We start from the raw sequence: 18,419 nt of genomic DNA, 5'->3' as shown, positions 1-18,419 counted from the left end.
TATTTTTTTGCATTTGTGCATGCAGTTGCTTAATACAGTGTACCTCAAAGTATTTCTGAATATCTCATAGAGCATTATTTCATATCAAGATTTTCAGCGTACAGTGTGCATCCAAATCCTGCTCTGTGTGTTGACTGCATATATTATGTTCTGCAAATGGTGAGTCAGAACAGATCACAGCCCGTGGGCGAACCTTACCAGAGCTCCGTATTGGCAGTTGCGCTCAGTCGCCTTTGGAATAAACTGAGCTTTGTCCCTCTTCATTGTCTGAGTGGAGGCATTAGTTCAGGTAGACTTCACTGACCTTTCCTAGTTAAAGAATAGTCTACAATTATCCAGAAAACAGCAGATTTGTTTGTCTAAGTATGGTAAGATTCAATAGCGTTAGCAAAAAGGATTTAATTCAGATAAGAAGTTTTCTCCTCAAAAAACACACGTTTTGCCCTTTTCAGGCTAGCAATCTTAGCACAGTGCTGTCATCCCTTCTGGTGTTATGTGTGCAGGATCATCGCTTATTTTATCTCACTCCATATTTCTTCTTCCTTTTTTCTCCTTTGATTTTTACAGGGTAATCAGGAAGCTACAGCACCTCCTGACACAATGGCACAGCCTTATGCCTCAGCCCAGTTTGCGCCACCTCAGAACGGTATCCCTGCAGAATACACAGCCCCACATCCTCACCCAGCTCCAGACTACACAGGCCAAACCACTGTTCCAGAGCACACGTTAAACATGTACCCTCCTGCTCAGACACACTCTGAACAGAGTGCAGCTGACACAAATGCACAAACTGTCTCCGGCACAGCCACAGTAAGTCAAGGCTTCAGCTATTTCTAAAGCAGAATGTTGCAAGTTACATGTATGTTTACTGATAACGTCTGTTCTTACGTTATGATTAATAGTTTTGCAGTTCATTTGTGTCAGGATTACTCACCATTTCAAGGTTGAAAGTCTGTCAAAGTTTATCATTGAACTTGGAGAATATAATTTTGACGCTTTTGGAGCCTCTTAGTAAGTGTGGGAGCTTTGTAGAATCGGTAGTTTCCTTTTTTACAGTGTTAGACAGACAGAATGATTAATAGCAAGCCCATGAATCATATAATAAAGTTTGACTAAGTCCAATACAGAAGAACATTGCAAAAGAGTGTTTGTAAGCATTCGTTTGGAAAACAAACAAACAGACTCATTTTGTTATTTTTAATGACCTCTGTATTTTTGACACTTCTGAGCAGTTTGTATTGAAATTACTTGCGGAACTGTGTAAACAAGTATTGTGGAGAGCATGTCTGTAATACTGTATTTTCTAGAGAGCTTGTTTGTGCGGCCGTTACCAAAGTTGTGTGTGGATCTGTGCTCAACAGAGCAGAAATGATAGACTTTCCTTCTACTTGATTTATATATGAAGTTCTGAAGTGTCATGAATTATGCAAGAGACTCCTTCGATGGCCCTACCTTGTAATTTAAGTCACAAATTTCACACATTGATAGTTTAATGCTTCTGTCTTAATTCTAGATTGGGATCCAGTATATCCCGTGCCAACAGCTGGCAGGTTTCTGAGCCATCAACCACCCGCGTTACAAGTGTGGGATCTAGCACAGCACAGACAGCACACTGCAATTTGAGCACGTGCTTGAAACATCTCTACTAGCTGTCCTCATCCTTGCTGCAACTATGTCCCATACATGATCTTACCTCCCCTTCCTCCTCTGCCATTTATCCAGCCTGAAAAGTTTCATGCATTAGAGCAAGAGGAAAGGGAAAGCATGTTCCCTTAAATGAGTTTTTCTGAAGATTTATGTTTATTGACATGTCACTAATTTCTGTATAAGGCTATGAACAAGAAAGAAAAGCAATAGCAAAAGCACCAAGGATATTCCTTGCTATTATCATGGAGATGTCCTTGTGAATTAGTTACATAGGTTTGTGGTTTATGCAGTAAAACGTTTCAGTCCTTTTATTTTTGACTCAGTAACTTGTTATTGCTTGGATTGGCCCTTTGCTCTAGTAGCGTGAGAAAGTTTAAGTTGAAGAGCATCCTATTTACCTATTTCTCATAGTATTCTTTGCAGCTCTGCAGTGTCCTCTCTTATTCATCTCTTTGCTAAATTAATTTCCTGGTTCTTTCCAGCTTTTAAAATTTTCTTCCATAGCAGTGTTTGTTGTCAAACAACATACATATGCCACTGTCATTGGTTTCGAGCAGGAACCCTAAGCTGAATAGATACGCCAGAAGAGATTGGATAATGACTAAAAATATAGACTTTCCTACTGTCACTGTCTCCTTCTTTCTATATTCTATTATTTTACTTGCTCTCTTTGACCACCGAACAGTCCACTGTCATGTCCAGCTCAGCCTTTTCGTATTTTGAAAGTGTTGGTCTGTTTGCTGTTCGGTTCTGAAGACTGTCAGTGCTAAGATCAATGGTAAAATACCTGTCGATATGAGTGGGACAGGAGCTCATCCCTCATCATATATTGCTTTCAATTTGTTGTGTTTCCTCAGCCCTTTTTGATTTTTCAGGTTGAAGAAATGTTAGTCTCTTTATCAGAAAAGTCAGGAATGCATTTTTCCAACATCTTCCATGGCAAAGACTGATGAAAAGAAATAATTTGGATTGTCTGCAATGCCTTTATCTTCTTCAAGTGCTGCTTTAATCCCAGGTCTAGCAAATCCAATGATTCCCTTGAAAGTTTCCTGCTTCTGATATGCTAATAGGCTTTGTTGTTGTTTGGTTTTGTATCTGTTGCTATCTGCTGCTCTTAGTTCCTTTTTGCCTTGCTAATAGCCAAATTATATTTTACCTGACATACACTTTCTCCCTTCTGGTTCCACTTGGAGTGAATTGCCATTCTCTGAAGAATAACACTTCAATTCCACTAACCTTTTGTATTTGGGGAATATAGCGTAGTTATTTGCTCTTTTTATTATGGATCCTTTTCTTGCTTTCCTGTTTCCTTTCTTACAGAGGGACACACATAACTTTTTGAAGTATCTTCCATGCTGTTTACAAAGAATTAGATTTCCTTACCTCTGACTTGTGGCTATTTTTGAGAAAGTTTTGTTTTGCTTTATAAAAAGATATTTTTTCCTAAATTGCACTGTTATATTGCAAGCTGTGGATACTATCCCTCCCTGGAGAACAATGCATTGAAAATACAAGTTTACAAGTGCGTATGTATGGATCTACATTGTTCAAAGTAGCCTTGACATTTAATGTATCATCTACTACTTTTACAAATTTACAGTCAAATGCTGTTTGCACAATTTAATTATGGGTACCTAGATTTTAGATCTAGATTTTAGATCTTACACTCTGTCTCATTAGCATTGCTCTGAACACACTGTAGAGACATTATAAATAGATATATGCAGATGGATCGCAGGCAGGTTTGACATGGGCTTTGTAATATTATGAGGGTCCAGCTGTGTACATCTCTCTGTAGGTTTAATAATACATGTTTTTATTATGAAATAGAGCTTCAACAGCACTGTGTCAACATTGTAACTCCATGTGGTCTTTATTGTTGAAGGAAAAAAATTGTGTTTTTCTCCAGTTCCTGCTAGCTTTTTGAATAGTTGGTTTCCAGTCTTAAAGGATTTTAAGTTGAATTGATGTGGGGTCAGAGTGGCACATGTTCGGTAGGTTTCAATATTTTTACATAGTTTCCTTTCAGTAAGCTGTATTATATGCATTTAAAAGAAGAATAATCAATTGATCAATCATTCACAAAAGAATACCGCTGTGATTAATGTACATTAGGGAAGCTATTGGAAGCAAGACCAATTTTTAAATTTTCTTATTCACATGCATATTGATGTACATGTGAAGCTGGATATACCACTAAAAATGGATCTTAAAATTTTGAAATATGAAACTAATAAAGAGCAGGGCAATTACCTAATTTGTAGAACTACTACCAGAAATGACTTAACCTCATCCATGAAGGACTTAATCCATGGTGAGGCTAGACATATACGTTGGCTTTCTCTGTGTGTCCCAGTTTCTTTTTGTCTGAGAGAGTCATACACTGAAGCTAGAGCTCACATTGGGTCGAGTGCAACCTAAGCCCCAGTTAAGATATAAGTAATAAAGATAAAAATAAAAAGGTTCCATGCAACCTCTCTTGAATCCTTTACTGCAACACAGTGTGATCTTGGCCCAGCTGGAACCTCTGCTAGTATCACCATTTGCTGCAAATTGAACAAGATTCCAATCATCAGTTTTATTATAGGTTTGCAGATTTGTGCTCACTAGAGTGCTATTAATGTAGAGAGTCTGTAGGCTTGATTTCCTTATGAGTAGAGTCTACAGGCTCTAGTAGAGGTTTCGGGTGTTGTCTTTGGTCATTGGCCTTTTAAAATGGCTGTAAAGTACTACCAAGCCAAAAAATGCTGTAAACCAACTTTGAGTTGGTGTGGGACATTAATTAAAGAATACAGCCTTACAGAATATGTAGTATTTTCTATATGCTATGAAAGCAGACAAATCTGATCAGAAGACAAAAGTATGCTTTTCTCTGATTAAAATATTTTGTGGAGAACTTAATATGAAGGGATCCTTTTCTGTCTTGGATTTTACTTTTTAAAACAAAATATTGCAAAAACCCTTTCAAACCTTGAGCTTCTCCAGGGAGCACACATAATATCTGAATATAATGCTCTGGGAATCTTTTGTCATTTGTAGCACTGACTTTCTGTGGACTTCCAACTGGCATCTACTGGCTGGGCATCTACCCTATCAAAACCCATACCATTCTCCTTACACTTCTCTCTCAGTTTAATTCCAAAGTTCTTTTCAGTTAAGAAAGAACATTTTCTTGCTTGCTTTTGCTCGAATTGACTAACAAGCACTTTGAAAGTTGCAGTTAAGGGGTATGGAATGTTCTGATACTGTTAAGATTTTACTTTTCTGCATGTTACGCTTAACTAATTCAAATAGAATTTAATGGACATTCATTTAGCAGTGCAGATGTGGGATTAGAAATGCTCTTGCACTTCCAAAAAGTGTATTTCCTAGTGAAAATTTTTAATCTATTATTCTGATAAAATAATGCAGCGCAGTATTATGTTAGGGTAAGTATTGGACATAAGAGGTGCTTAGATTGTATGTATAGGGATTGCAAACTTTGTATTTTGATGCTATGAAACAGAAAGTGTACAGGATGAAAGGGAAGTAAATGTTTGAAGACAGGATGATTTAGCTGAAATAATATGAAATCATCTGTAGGTAATAAAATACTGTCAGAAGTTACTTTGAGTCTTCTCTGAATAATACGGTTTTCATCTTTTTGAATCAATATGTTTGTTTAACGTTAATCAAGGAAGTAGTGCATGGGCATATGTGAATAATCAATACTCATCCAGTACTGGGTTATTTAAGTCCTGGTAGACTTCTGGAGTTGCATAGCATCGAATGTGCTTTTAGTCATTAACAAAAATAGTACATCGCTTCTTTCAAGAAGGATGGATCAATGATAAGTGTGTTACAAAGTTACGGTAAAAGTAACACGTCTGACGATTTTGCGGAGTGGATTTGAGGGTTATGTTGCATAGCTACATATTTTAAAGGCTTTTTTAGTTTAGACATTTGATTGTTTTTATGAAATATGAAATCACCTTTTACCCGTCTACATATATATATATATGCAAACATATTGTACAGGTATATAGTTCCGACAGTAAAACTTGTTCAGTTTTTGCCTGTGGTTTTCTGCTGATATCAGTGGGAGATGAGTATATAAATACAAAGGACATTAATTGGGCATGTGTAAGAAAGCAGGTAGTAGTAAAGTAAATGTGCTTTCTCTAGTGTTTCCTATTCTAAGTGTATTATACTAATAATAGAAGTAAATATCACGGTCGAGTAAAAACTGAGTTTGTAATAATGCTCTGTCTTATGTATGTGTGTGTATATGCTCTAAACTTAGTTTGACTTTTGCATTAGAGAAAACTTGAGGTGTCTGTGCAGTCTTTCTGCCTTGGCCTGTGACTTGCCAGATTCCACAAGCTGAAAAGCCTTGCTAAGCGCTGTGCCTGGATAGGAGTCCTCGAGGGAAAAGGCCATTTACTTGGAGGAGTGTTGGTGGTTCCGTGCATAGTGCTTTTCAGCCTAAGGCGGTTCTGAATCAACACCCAGCATGACATTAGTGGATGCAGTGCTGCTCAAGTCTTGGAGAAGACTTGCAGTGCAGAGGTGTGGGCTGTCTGTGATCATCGAAGACGATGAGGTATTTTTGACGTAACTCCTCTGTTATGACTAAATTTCAGCTTGGTTAACTAGCGAAATTTTTCCTGTAGCATCCACTGAACTTGATACTCTTCTGTGTGAAAACAATTGATATATTAGATGTGTGTTGTTACAGTTGCCTTGCTTTACCTTGAAATTTTGTATATTCTTTGAAATGCAGTGGTTTGTAAGCTCGATAGTTTCTTTTCTTATTGTTAATTATGTTCAGGTTTGTGCATTCTTTAGTCATGTTGCAGAGGCCATCTCTTCATCTAAGGATTTGGGAAGGCTCAGAGATACTTTGGACTGATAGTAGCAAGCATTAATAGTGAAGTGCTTTAGTGCGTTGCCTAAGCTTGCAGGTGTTACTACAGTTCTCTGCAGCATATTTCTATTCTTTCATTAGCTCTTTTTCCTGCTCTGTTCTTAACGATTGGTACAAGTGATCCTCCCCCCTCCCCCCCCCACCTTCTTTTCTCCCTAATGCTTCATTCTTTTCCTTCTCTCCTACTGTTTCATTCCTGGTCTGTCCATCTCCTGGGGGTGTGGGATACATTAGCTGTTTCAAGAAATTCTATTCCATATTTAACAGTGGGCTATATTCTACTGGGTTGAGAGGTGTCCATCCTTTGTTCTTACAGCAGTGTCTCATTGAAGTAGAGGTGTTTAAAACAATGTTCTGTGTAATTTGCTGGTTCAACGTGGAACTGTGGTTGTGCTTCTTAGCCTTGAGGTAAACTTCCTTGGAGTCCAACATACCAAGTACATGCACGGTGAGTGGGACACTTCAGTGCTGCTGAGCCCAGCTGGTGTTATCCTGGTCTCTGAATATTCTGCTTTTGCCTAGTAGGTTTTCATAGCGCACCGGGAACATGGATCCTGGAACTGCCCGTTGTGGCTTGGGAGGAAAAAGTGCCTGGGTCGCCTTTGTGTGTAGGTCTGTCTGGAAAGCATGCGGAGCAGAATTACAGTGCAGACAACCACATCAATCATTTCTCTAAACAGTGGCACTCAGAGGACTGTGCTCCCCCTGCGGAGGAGCTAGGAACTTTTCTACCATGAAGCCGCTGTCTTGCAAGTCAGATTTCCCCATGGATACTTATTTTTTTCCCCAACTGCTATCAATGACCCAGTTTTTATTCTATTTCAATCCTGTATTTTTGTCCATAGAAGTTTGCCACCAGTATGCTAGATAGTTGATAATACTTTGACAATTGTTACAGCAGTGTTTATTCATCTAAATCATACCCTGCTGGCGTAGGCTATTGTATCGGCATGGTGTGCTGCTTCAGTTATACTACCTATTATATTTGGTTCCAAAAGCTGCTTGAAAAAAAGATATTTCACGGAGCTTGTTTCAAGACCCAAAGTGCTTCAGAACTGCAGAAGCAAGCAAGCTGCTCCAGCTCCTACTCTATAGTGAAGAGATCAAAACTGACATCCCAAATAGATAACATAACGCCGTGCTGGTTTGGTGAGGCACGGTAGTGACTCGTGATCATAGGCATTATTACTTCTAAGAGGCTTCCTTGCTGAGAGCCCCGTGTGTCAACTTTATAACTGTGCCCCACCTGTATTCCTTTGCCTGTGCTAAGGAGTAGCAGGAACGTACTGCTCGCTTCAGCAGCTGTGTGTGTCAGTGCGTGCTCTAGAATAGATTCTTCTCAAGGATACGCAGACCCTTGAACTGACTGGTTTGTATGATAACGTTTATAAAGCGCCTGTTTGTACACTTAGTTGTTTTGCCAGGTGAGGAGATAACCCCCTTTTTTTCCTGTGTTGCTAAGTTAACTCAGGCTTTGGTCCCAGAAAGCGGTTGTTGCTCCTCACAGGAGTGAGGAGACAGCTGGTACGCTGCCAGCTAATTGTGCTACTGCAGCCGTCGCAGCACGCCTTGTGTTCTTCTGAAATCTCGGTAACCGATCCCTGCGATTTAGGTATCACCCCAGCTTCTCTTTCCTTTTGATTCTCATAGCAAGAAGGGATTACGAATGTGATATTGACACAGAAGACATAAAAATGACTATTCTGGGTTTTTTTGAGACATTGTGATTTTAACTTCCTCTCATGATTTTTGAGTGCTTGAAATTGGTGAAGTAGTAAAGCTGAAGCTCCTCCCCAGACACAAAAAAAACCCCCCATCCAGGGATAGAGAGAGCAGTTATGCTCTGTCATCTCTAGTTATGTTTGCTCAAATAAATTAGCTGAATACCACTGAATACCCCTCTGGATATTCATTGTGGGGCAGACTAACAGTTCTTAGATCACTTGAGCAGGTAATTCCAGCCAGCTCTAAGGCAGATTTAATGAACAAAACGTTGCACAGGTCTTTTCAATCACATTGTCAAACAGAGACATAGTCCTATTACTCCAATTTGAAAAGTTTCTTCTAAAAAGCATTGCCAATTAATTTCTGATGTGCCAAGTTTAATTGACCAATTAAACAATTTAGGATTTTCTTCCTGCTTGGCCCTGAAAGAGTTAACTCTATTGGTTTTTTGAGTTTTCTTATGCTTTGTATTGTCTCTTAGATTCTTTCCTTCTCCATACCAATTCTTTTACATCTATGTTATTGACTTTTGCTTCTCTCTGTGCAGTCGAAGTAGCCGTGGCATCCAAATGCTTTGGCTGTGCTTCGCGTTCTGATGTATTGGGAAAAATACGTTGCACATTTTGCTGAATAAACTGAGCATAAATTTCAACAGTTTTGATGAAACAGCTAATTACAGCTTACTTTGTATTTGACCTTCTGCATCTTTGCTTCACATTGTAACGTGGTAATTAAAATTGATCCTTATGGGGGGATTTTTTTGGTGAAAATTAGCTCCCATTTTCCCGAAATACTGGAGTGGCTGTGCTAGGTTAGGTAAGACTAATGTTTTCCATTCTCTTGTAATTGGCATGCACATGATAGTTAATGGTTTACAACTTTATCAGAAGATGTTGATTCCGCTCTGTACCAACTCTTTGTAATTGCAGTATAAACTTGTGTATTGCTTGGACTACTTTGTGCAATGGCATGAGGAGAATATGTTTGTGACATCTTGATTAACCAGCAACGTCCTTAGGTCCTTGCTTGCAAGAAATTGGCTCTCCATTAGAGAGGTCAAAATTAGAGAGGTAGAACAGGTAGATGGAAAACTAACAGGGTTTGGAGTTAAAAGCTGTGAAGATCATTCAGACTGGCTTCCTCTCTCCTTCCTTAAATCGTAAGGCTGAATTTCTATTCATGTGACAGTCTTTGCCCAGGGTCACACACGAGCTAAACTTACGCTCCTGCATGACTACAAGTGGGTCTCGGTTAAGGATGGCTTAGTGGCTTATTACCCCCCAACCCAACCCTGAAAATACTTTTTTTTCAAATCCTGTTTATACTCTCAAGTTTCCATTCCTCTCCCACACACCTCTCTCTTCAGCTTTCCCACACACCCACCCACCTGCCCACAGAATTACTTTAATTAAATGTTACTCATGTGTGGGCTTGCTTTCCACTTCTCCCTGCTTAATCTGTTCCCTTTCTAGGGTCAGTATGAAAGAGTGACTTGATTCAAACATTTAACTTTGCTATCCATCAATATTAGAAAGACAGTAGCGAGGCACATCGCTCTCTGTTGGCTTAACCTGCAAGCAGTTGAACCCATCTGTAAGTTTGCAGCTGCTTTATGGTCTACCAGTGACGTGACAGGGTGAAATACACATCACAGGCGGAAGGAGACAGAGGACAATTTTCTTATTAACTAGGTGTGCATTCAGGAAATGGGTAGAAGTTCTTCCTTTCAGATTTTACTGGAAAGGAATTAGACTGAGCTAATAGCCTAGCACGCACATCACGCTGTATTTGGTCTTTCTGTGATATGCAGAAAGATTTCCGTGGTTATTTTAAATTGCACAAACCTAGACATTAAATGGCCAATAATTTATAAATTACTTGTAGAAATAGGTCGAAATTCCAGATGAAGGGATAAGTAAGAGTAATCTGGTTTTGTTCTGTCTTGAATTAATTCTGCATTTATATGGCAATTTCTTTACAAAAGTGTGACATGGAAATAGCCGTCCAGATGTCAAGATACTTGCTGCGATTTGAGGAAGACCAGAATAGTAGAGGGGTTTTGTCCTAGTTTTGCTGGAAATTAAGAATGGAGCGAGGACGGCCGTTAGGCTATTGGAGATGGACTTTGGTTATGAAAGCGTGCATACCTTTGTACTGTAAACTGCAGGTAACTTACGTTTAAGACTATTAATAGGAACATAAGATAACTGCCTCAGTGAATCTGAACCTCTTAGCATATAATTTTCTGATTTTAATATGAACATCACTGTGTAAAGGAAACTATTTCTTAATATTCTTATTACTATGCTTTTCTATTTCTTTTAAAACAAAATGCTTTAAAATATATTTATAACATCAATGAATTAGAATAATACATGCAGAGATCAGTACTTTTATTTTAAAAATTCAGGTACTCTTAAAACTAAATTTACTCTTGCTGTAATAGGTTTTGTTCCCAGTTAGACAGTTTATACTTTACAATTGCATCTTGTAGCTAGACACTATTTAAAATAATGTACACATTTGATAATTAATTTATTAAAATATTCATTTACAGTAGAATGCCTTTACCAAAAGGTTACATGCAGTTCTCCCACAGCAAAAGCAAAGCCCCTGTTCTGTTTCTCTCTGTATGAGACCTACTTGGTTGCCCTATATGAAATGGAAGTTCTTTCATGTTGATACATGAGCAGTTGTTAACTTCAAAAAACATAATGTCAGCTGATTAAGATATTAACTTGATCTTATTGGAGAGGTTTTTTTGAGATGTGAGTAGTTGCCATGTGCTTTGTGCTTTTTACTTACGTGATTAAAGGTTGAACATTTAGTTACTTTGTTGGCACTGCAGGGATAGAGAGTAAATATCTCCTGATGTATTGAAAAGGTTTTATATACCTGTATAAAATAATTGCTATTTTTTAATTAAGAATTGCATAAATGTAAAACCTGCCTCTCCTTTTGCTTGCTTCTTGCCTGTTTTTCATCTTTGTGTACATTTTAGTTGTATTGTCTTCCTTTTCATCTTTACAACACTTTATTCCCTTTTTATAATCTTCCTCTGGTTTTCCTTTGATGTTATTTTTCCATGTGCTTGCTTTGTCTTGACTTCCCGTTTCTTCCCAGTTTTTGCTTATTCCAAGATTATCTAGTAGTTTACTTTCATCCCCCCTGCCATAGGAGTTACAAAGCCAGGTACCACTGATTTTAATGTGGCATGGAGAGAATATGTAATCTTCTGAAGGGAATATACAGTTGATGTGAAGAACAAAGATGAATTCTCTGGTATTTGTGTATCTCGATTGCTGCATCTTGCTGGTTCTAGCTGCTTTTTCAGATGGTATCCCACGCTGTTGTGTTGCAGTATCAGCATATGGTGCTGCCTTTTTTGATTTAGAAAAGCCTCTCAAGGGCTTTCTAAGAGAGACCCCTCAGGCTACTCACTACTCTTGCTTAAAGGGGCTTTCTGCATTTGCTTTTCCAGTGGAGACCTCTTTAAATCTCACCCACTGAAACCGTCGCCACTACTATTGATCTCTTCCCTTTCTGGGAACTGCCTCGGAACTACAGTCAGAGTCTTACCCCAGTATACAAATTCTGAGATGCCCGTTTAAAACCCATCTCCGAATGGCAGGAGGATGTGTCAGGACTCTTCAGGTCCTTCCCAGCCGCAGCAATCAGTTCTGTGAAAATGCTGTGAGGAGGAGGCGATTAAAGAGTGCCCGTGTGGCAGCTTCTTATCAGCCTCTGCCACGAGCTCTAATAACACCTCCAGGTGCGGCAGACAAAGAACATGAAATTCTCTATCAATGGAACAGAGGATTTCAAAGATTGTTTGCCATTGAGGACATCTCAATCTTTATATATTGACTGATTGCAGATTCTGTAATAAGACTGGCACTGCTTCCCAGCTTCCATATACCTTGAAAAGTAAGAACGGAGGGTTTCTCTTGCAGTGAATTAAAATACTTTTCTTTTATTCTCTGATTTGTAAAAGAAAAAAAAAAGCCAGCAGAATGCCTTCTGATTCAGTCAAAAGAGAAGAGGAAAGCGTGATTACAGTCGGCAAGTCTGTTTCTATGCCTGTGGATTTTTGTTGCTGTTATAAAAACTGCATCAAAAGATGTCAACTATTTAATTTAATAAGGATTCACATAAGTTCCAGCTGTTCCAGAATAGTATCTAAATATTTGATTTGAAAGCAATATGTGTACCAACACTGCAACATACTGCAGGCATGATCACCCAGCTATCCGGAAAGATCTAAGTCTGACTGCTAATTAGTGTTTGCAGACGAAGCTTCTGTAGTGCTAGCTTCACTTAATAAAAGGTCTTGTGGATTGTAAGCACATAATGTGAGGGATAAAAGGTGACCACAAAACTTAATGGAAACGATGTAAATTTATTATTTTAAAGTTATAATCATGCTGGGACACCTAATTTTGCTTTTCATAATGACATGTGATGTATTTTGTAATATGTTCCTATTACAAAAAATGTTATCTTACTGCTGCCCTTATTTAAAGAGATTTATTGCCAAAAATACAGTTAAAAAATGTCAACTTACTTAAAATATTTGAAATTATTACTCTTAACATGAAATGATATTCAAAAAGAAATCATGTGGTTTTTCACTTACATTGAGGAAAAATTAATAGTTTAGGCCAGAGAAATTTCCTTTTAACTTGTGCATTTAGTTGCAAAGCTAGTAGCTAGTCTCTTGCCTATTTGCTCAGAGTCCTTATTCTTTGGTTTTAGGGGTATGGAAATACTTGTGCTGAGAAATATGGTTTCTCAGGGACATATTCCCTCCCCTTCATTTCCTTTCTTAAATAGTTTTCAAGTACAAGGTTACCAAATTTAATGAAACAGATGCCAAGTTTCACCTCTGAATATTTGTATTTCCTTGTTCTCATACATAAGCTCTTCCTTTTTTTCTTTCAAGAAAAACTGGCAGGGACAGGTGGAAAGCTGTCCTGACCTGGAGCGGGAGAAGTACTGGAGCTTTGTTCCTTACATACGAATGTCACTTTTTTCTCTTTTTAGTGCCAAATGTATTCTAGTTTTGTCAGTGTGTTTGTGAAAAAATATTAGATAGTGTTAAAAAGTAAAGGATATAAAGGAAATAAAAATCCGATAAAAAGGTAGATTTTAAGCAGATTGAAAATTGTTTCTTTTATAGTGATCGCTTAAAGTGATGAGTTTACAATACATTACGATTAGTGGGGTTTTTAGGAAGCTTGCTTAAATTCCTGGGTTTTAAAAATTTCTTTCAGATTTACAAAATCAAAAAGTTAAGTTGGAGAAGTAAGCATGTTTGTAAGGTAGAAATTGAATCATTTCTAATGTATTGACAGACGTTGTTTGATACTCAGGAGTGGGTGATGCTATATCCCGGTAGATCTGCAGCATGGCACACAGAACTGTGGGGACAAAATACAGTTTTAAGCTGAGAGATAAGTCTTGCAAGCACTTACAAGCGAAACGGTTGTGTACTGGTGTTTATCATAATCAAACTGAACTGCTTACAGGTTACCAGATTCAGGAACAGGTACCTGCATAGTGGGTTCCCGAGTGTCTGCAGAGCTGCTGGATAGCTGTGTTTGAATACACTTGCATTATAAGATTTTGCCTTTAATATGAGCTGATGGGTGACATTTTATTTGGGTGGTACGCGTTAATTGAAACATCAGGCTTGCGCTGCAGTGTCAGTACCTGCTGGTGTGCTTGAAGTTATCCAATACTGGCTACTTGTGAAATGGCTCATGCATGTCATAAAAGCAGTTTCACACCCGCCTAAAGTGTTGCTATTGGCTTCTTCCCGTCTCCAGAAGCATTTCCAATTTTAGAACTTTCTTCCTCTCATTTTTGAGCTAGGCTTCCTCTTTTCTTTTTTTCCCCACTGAGCTGGGAGTGTTGCAGCTCCATTCCTTTTATCTCTCTGTTCTCTCTTGAAAGAAACTTGCAGCCATTTCCCATGTTACTTCTCTTCTTGCATGTACAGCGAAGTCAACTTTCCAAAGATTCTCATGTGTTTTATAGACAAAACATGTTCAATCAAAGGTACTAGTGTCTGAATCACTGATTCTGTTCTGTGCTTTCTAGTGGAAAGAGCTAAGGTTGTTCTCTTTTTATTATTATTGTTACAGCAAGAGATACTTCTGTTTTCAACACAGGTGTGTTTTTTTTATTTGGAATTCGTTTCTTTCTTTGTTTTTCAAATACATACTTTCAGGACAGCAAATGCACTATATCCCATGTGTCTGCCTCAGCCCAATGCATCTAATTTTTCTGCATGGAACTTTTACCCAGATGCGATTTGAGGACTTGGGATATTTGTCTGGGGCTTTTCAAAGTTAAGATTCCCAGATAGACCGTTACACGCCTGGAAATGTAGCGTATACTCACTGTGTGCTAGATGATATAGATGACGTTGTTAATCTCAGCTATGCTACTTGTGTAGCAAGTCTTCTCTATAGTAAAAATAAGTCGTTTTGTATGTCACATTTCTGACTGAGAAATGTGGCGGCCCTACTAGTCACCTATGCCCTGGCCACCCACTGTATAAAATTTCTTTCTACTATCATCAGCTGTTTAATATCTCTATAGGTAACCTTTTCAGGTAGTAGACTTGAATCTAGTCTCAATATCTCCAGTTTCCTTAACCTAAACACTCAGACTGTATTGGCCCATTCGAGTAGCTTTCTAATTAATGGAATTATTGATTTGACATATTTCAAATACTGACCATTTAGACCTGCTAGCTAGCATAATTTAGGAACCTGGTATTTTTTATTTTGATTGAACTTACTGTGTCCTGTGCTTTTAAGCCTTTTTTCTACAGTGGGAAGGAAGGAGGGCTCATATTCCTGAATATTCAAGTTTTGTATTTTCACCTATCTGTCTGTCTGTTTTCTTCCATGAAGAACCGTATTTTGTCTTTATTACATGCAAAAGGAAACTTTTTGGTTCAGCATAGAGTTACTCATTATTACTTAAGACATTCACAGGAAGTTTACTGCACGTACAGCATAGTCATTCCACAGGTATCAGAGTAATCATTCGAGTTTAGCTAGACCTGAACCTGTTTTACAATGTGCGGTTTCACGAGCAGTAGAAGTATGCCCCATTCTCTTCTGGAAAGCTGAGTGCCCTCAGGCGTACGTTCTGGCTGCTGGGACTGAAAAGAGGGGAGCGAGGCTGGCTGGTGGTGTGTTTGTCAAAGTTTGCTGCCCCTGCAACAAACCGTGCATTTACTACAAGAAGTTGTTCTTGATCATACTTTTCAGGTGAAGAAATAGGAATGAACTAGGAAATCCCTGAGATTTAATTGAAAGTACTAATCCTTTGGGGACGTTTTGTAACACCTTCCCTGCTGATCCAATGCAGCAATCAAATGCAGTATTGGCTCAGCAGTTTTCAGTATGAGTAGATATTTCATGCCAAATATTACTTACATTATTTACAGGTGGGCTCTTTGGTAAATTGACTAGTGTCCATGTGATAAATTTGGTGCTCTTACATTTGCTAAAATACCTTTGTACCTTGACTTTCTTCTGATAAAGTTTGTGAAAATAATATCCTAGTGCATATTTAGACTAATTTTATCACTAAAAGAAAAAGCCTTGAGGGCTGTGAGCTTTGTTTGCTTCAGTCTTCTCTCTCTAGTCATGAATTCACTGTCCACTCTCCTGTATAGTAAAGGCTGAGTGGGAGATACATAAAATATATGAGGCTGATGTTAATGCTGCAGGAATATAACATAGGGATTCAGTGTTGCACTGTACAAGCTTGTTGGTGCTGATGAATTACCTTGTCACAGAGATGTAACCAATGTTATAAAATCTTACTGTGGTTTTTTTCCTCATAGAGATGTCACAGTGACTGCAGGAGGATGTATGACATGCTGTGTTACTGCCTTAGGACCGGAATGTGTTGTCTGCTTTGGTGCAGCTGAGGGACCAAGGGGTTTCTATTACTAGCAGCTTGTCAGGGCACAAGGCAATCTATTGGTGCATTAGAGGGCTGCTCTAATCTGATTCTGAATGCAAGGCGACCCTTCTTTGTTTTGTCTAAAATTTCCGACATTTTACCAGGTGAGGATTCCTTATATGAGGGAAGCTGAATTGCATTTCCTACCACTCTTATGGAGTAGCACAAAACAAGTTGAGATAGAGAGCTTATAAGCTTGTGACCTCAAATGATAAACGTATTTAGGTTTGGGAGTGGACTATAAGACTGAAATATTTCTGAACGTGATGCTACCACTTTAGTCTAGCATGACTTTCTTTCTCATGAAAAGATTGATTTCATCCTTGTGACCGTTTTGTGAGATTTTGTTGAATTACAATTACTGTTTTTTCCACTTTTGCAGAGGAAGAGCTAGGGTACAAGTAGTTTAAATAACCTGCCAGAGGCAAATCTGTGACAGAAGAGATTGTAGCAGCTGGCTGTCCTGAGCCCCAGTGTCTAGACTGAGAGATAGTCTTTCTCCCATAACAACAGAACGCTATTGCTGAATTTCGTTTTGAACTGGTGTGTGCTTTTGGAGCATTGAGTGTTGAGTAGAGCACAGTCTGAGCTTGAATTTTGTGAATGCTGTGTTTCAGGTGTATGAATGAGAAAAAAGGTTGGTAAGATATTCTGTTACTTAGAAAATGTGTATGGTGTTTTAAAAAAAGGCAAAACTCTGTGGCTTGGTTTAACTTTCAGACATACCATATGCAGACCATGTGAAGCTAACACCTCTTCGTCCACCTGCACCCCGCCTTGTGATACGTGATGAGGGTAGAGTCATTGTGTGTGGTAGCATCTAGCAAGATGTAGCTACCCCTTTGCTTTGGCATAGTTTCTAGCTCTCTTCCACAGAGGAATGGGATTGAGAAGTCAAAGATGGGGCATGAAATGATGTGAGGAACATGGCTGCTGCCAGGATCACAGCAAAGGCCAGGTGACAAGAGTGTAAAACTCCCTGTAGCATGCTAAATATGAAGGTGTTCTGTTGTGGTATTTAGCTGTACAAATAGAGAGACCTGTGGCTGTCAAGAGAGATGGAGACTGAAAACTGTCCTTTGACTTACTGGGTTGTTGAGTTTACAATCTACACTTCGAAGTCCTGGGAAAGCTGCAAGACGGGTGGCAGGAGATCACAATATGGATAAGGAGTGTGACCGGGAGTGGGGTCGACTGCCAGCATCTTCTTAGAGGTGGGCACTATAGAGAGCAAAGCACCTCAGCAACTTCTTAATCTATTCCATCTGTAACAAAGTTATTTACGTTTGTTGAGGTTTTTTCTGCAATAAATACAGCAGGCAAGGCCAACTATAGTCTATATCTCAGTATGATTACCAGCAAGCAGGAATCCCTCAGAGGCTGGGACTGAGTTCTCGTTCTTTCAACCATTGTCCCTGCATAAATGTGCACAAGATGGTACCAGAGCAGCAGATGCCCTTTTTCCCTTCCTGTGGCATTTTCCCCTATGGTCTTCCTCTTGTCTCAATTTTTCTTTCTTTTGTTTTTTTTCTTCTTTTTGCCATCACTCAGGTGCTTGTGGATAGGAGGATAATTCCTTACCCTGCCACACACCACCGAGAGCAAAGAAATTACAGGTTTAGACAGTCGTCGTTTCTCTTGGAGATACGCTCGGTTTATGCAATGCTGGCTGTTACCCATAAATTTTATGAGAATGTTTGTAAGCTTACAATTTTGCCTTCCTCATGGTAGGTTTCAATACCTCGCATTTATACTGATTTGCCAGGAAAAATATTTGCAAGCAACACTGTAATTGTGCAATATTTGTACAATACATTAATCAACTGCAGGTTTTTTCTCAAATGTGGCTATGCATATGGCATGAGACCATTTCACACAGCATACATACTGCCTGAATTGCTGTATTTGGTGGAGGTTTTTTTTTTTTTAAATATAGAGCATGATACGTAGTTGGAGAATCTATGACTTGAGAATTGCAATGATTCTTTGCAGCAGAAGTACTTCTGTGTATTGTTTTGCTATGAGACGCTGTTGAATATTGCAGAAAGCGTACCAAATATATTTGCTGTTTCTAAAAAATTCGTATTTTATTTTAGACCAAAATCTGCATGAGAAGGTTTTCTTCACATTGGCATGAGACCATATTTGAGGC

The 18,419-nt window shown here is 38.7% G+C and overlaps 1 protein-coding gene across 1 annotated transcript in view; it reads left to right on the top strand.

Moving 5' to 3' along the window:
- Positions 1 to 562: 562 nt before the first annotated feature.
- Positions 563 to 18,419, top strand: part of LOC104618496 (RNA binding protein fox-1 homolog 1) — a gene marked incomplete at its 3' end in the record, with an annotated part of 47,609 nt that continues 29,752 nt past the window's right edge. Inside the window, exon 1 of the mRNA XM_010284107.1 lies at positions 563 to 810. Within this exon, the coding sequence (XP_010282409.1) occupies positions 601 to 810 (210 nt within the window). The remainder of the gene's footprint in view (positions 811 to 18,419) is intronic.

This window comes from Phaethon lepturus, unplaced genomic scaffold (genome assembly GCF_000687285.1).
Source record: "Phaethon lepturus isolate BGI_N335 unplaced genomic scaffold, ASM68728v1 scaffold18983, whole genome shotgun sequence".
Lineage (NCBI taxonomy): Eukaryota > Metazoa > Chordata > Aves > Phaethontiformes > Phaethontidae > Phaethon > Phaethon lepturus.
The sequence above is the reverse complement of the archived record's forward strand: the minus strand, read 5'-3'. Positions and strand labels throughout refer to the sequence as shown.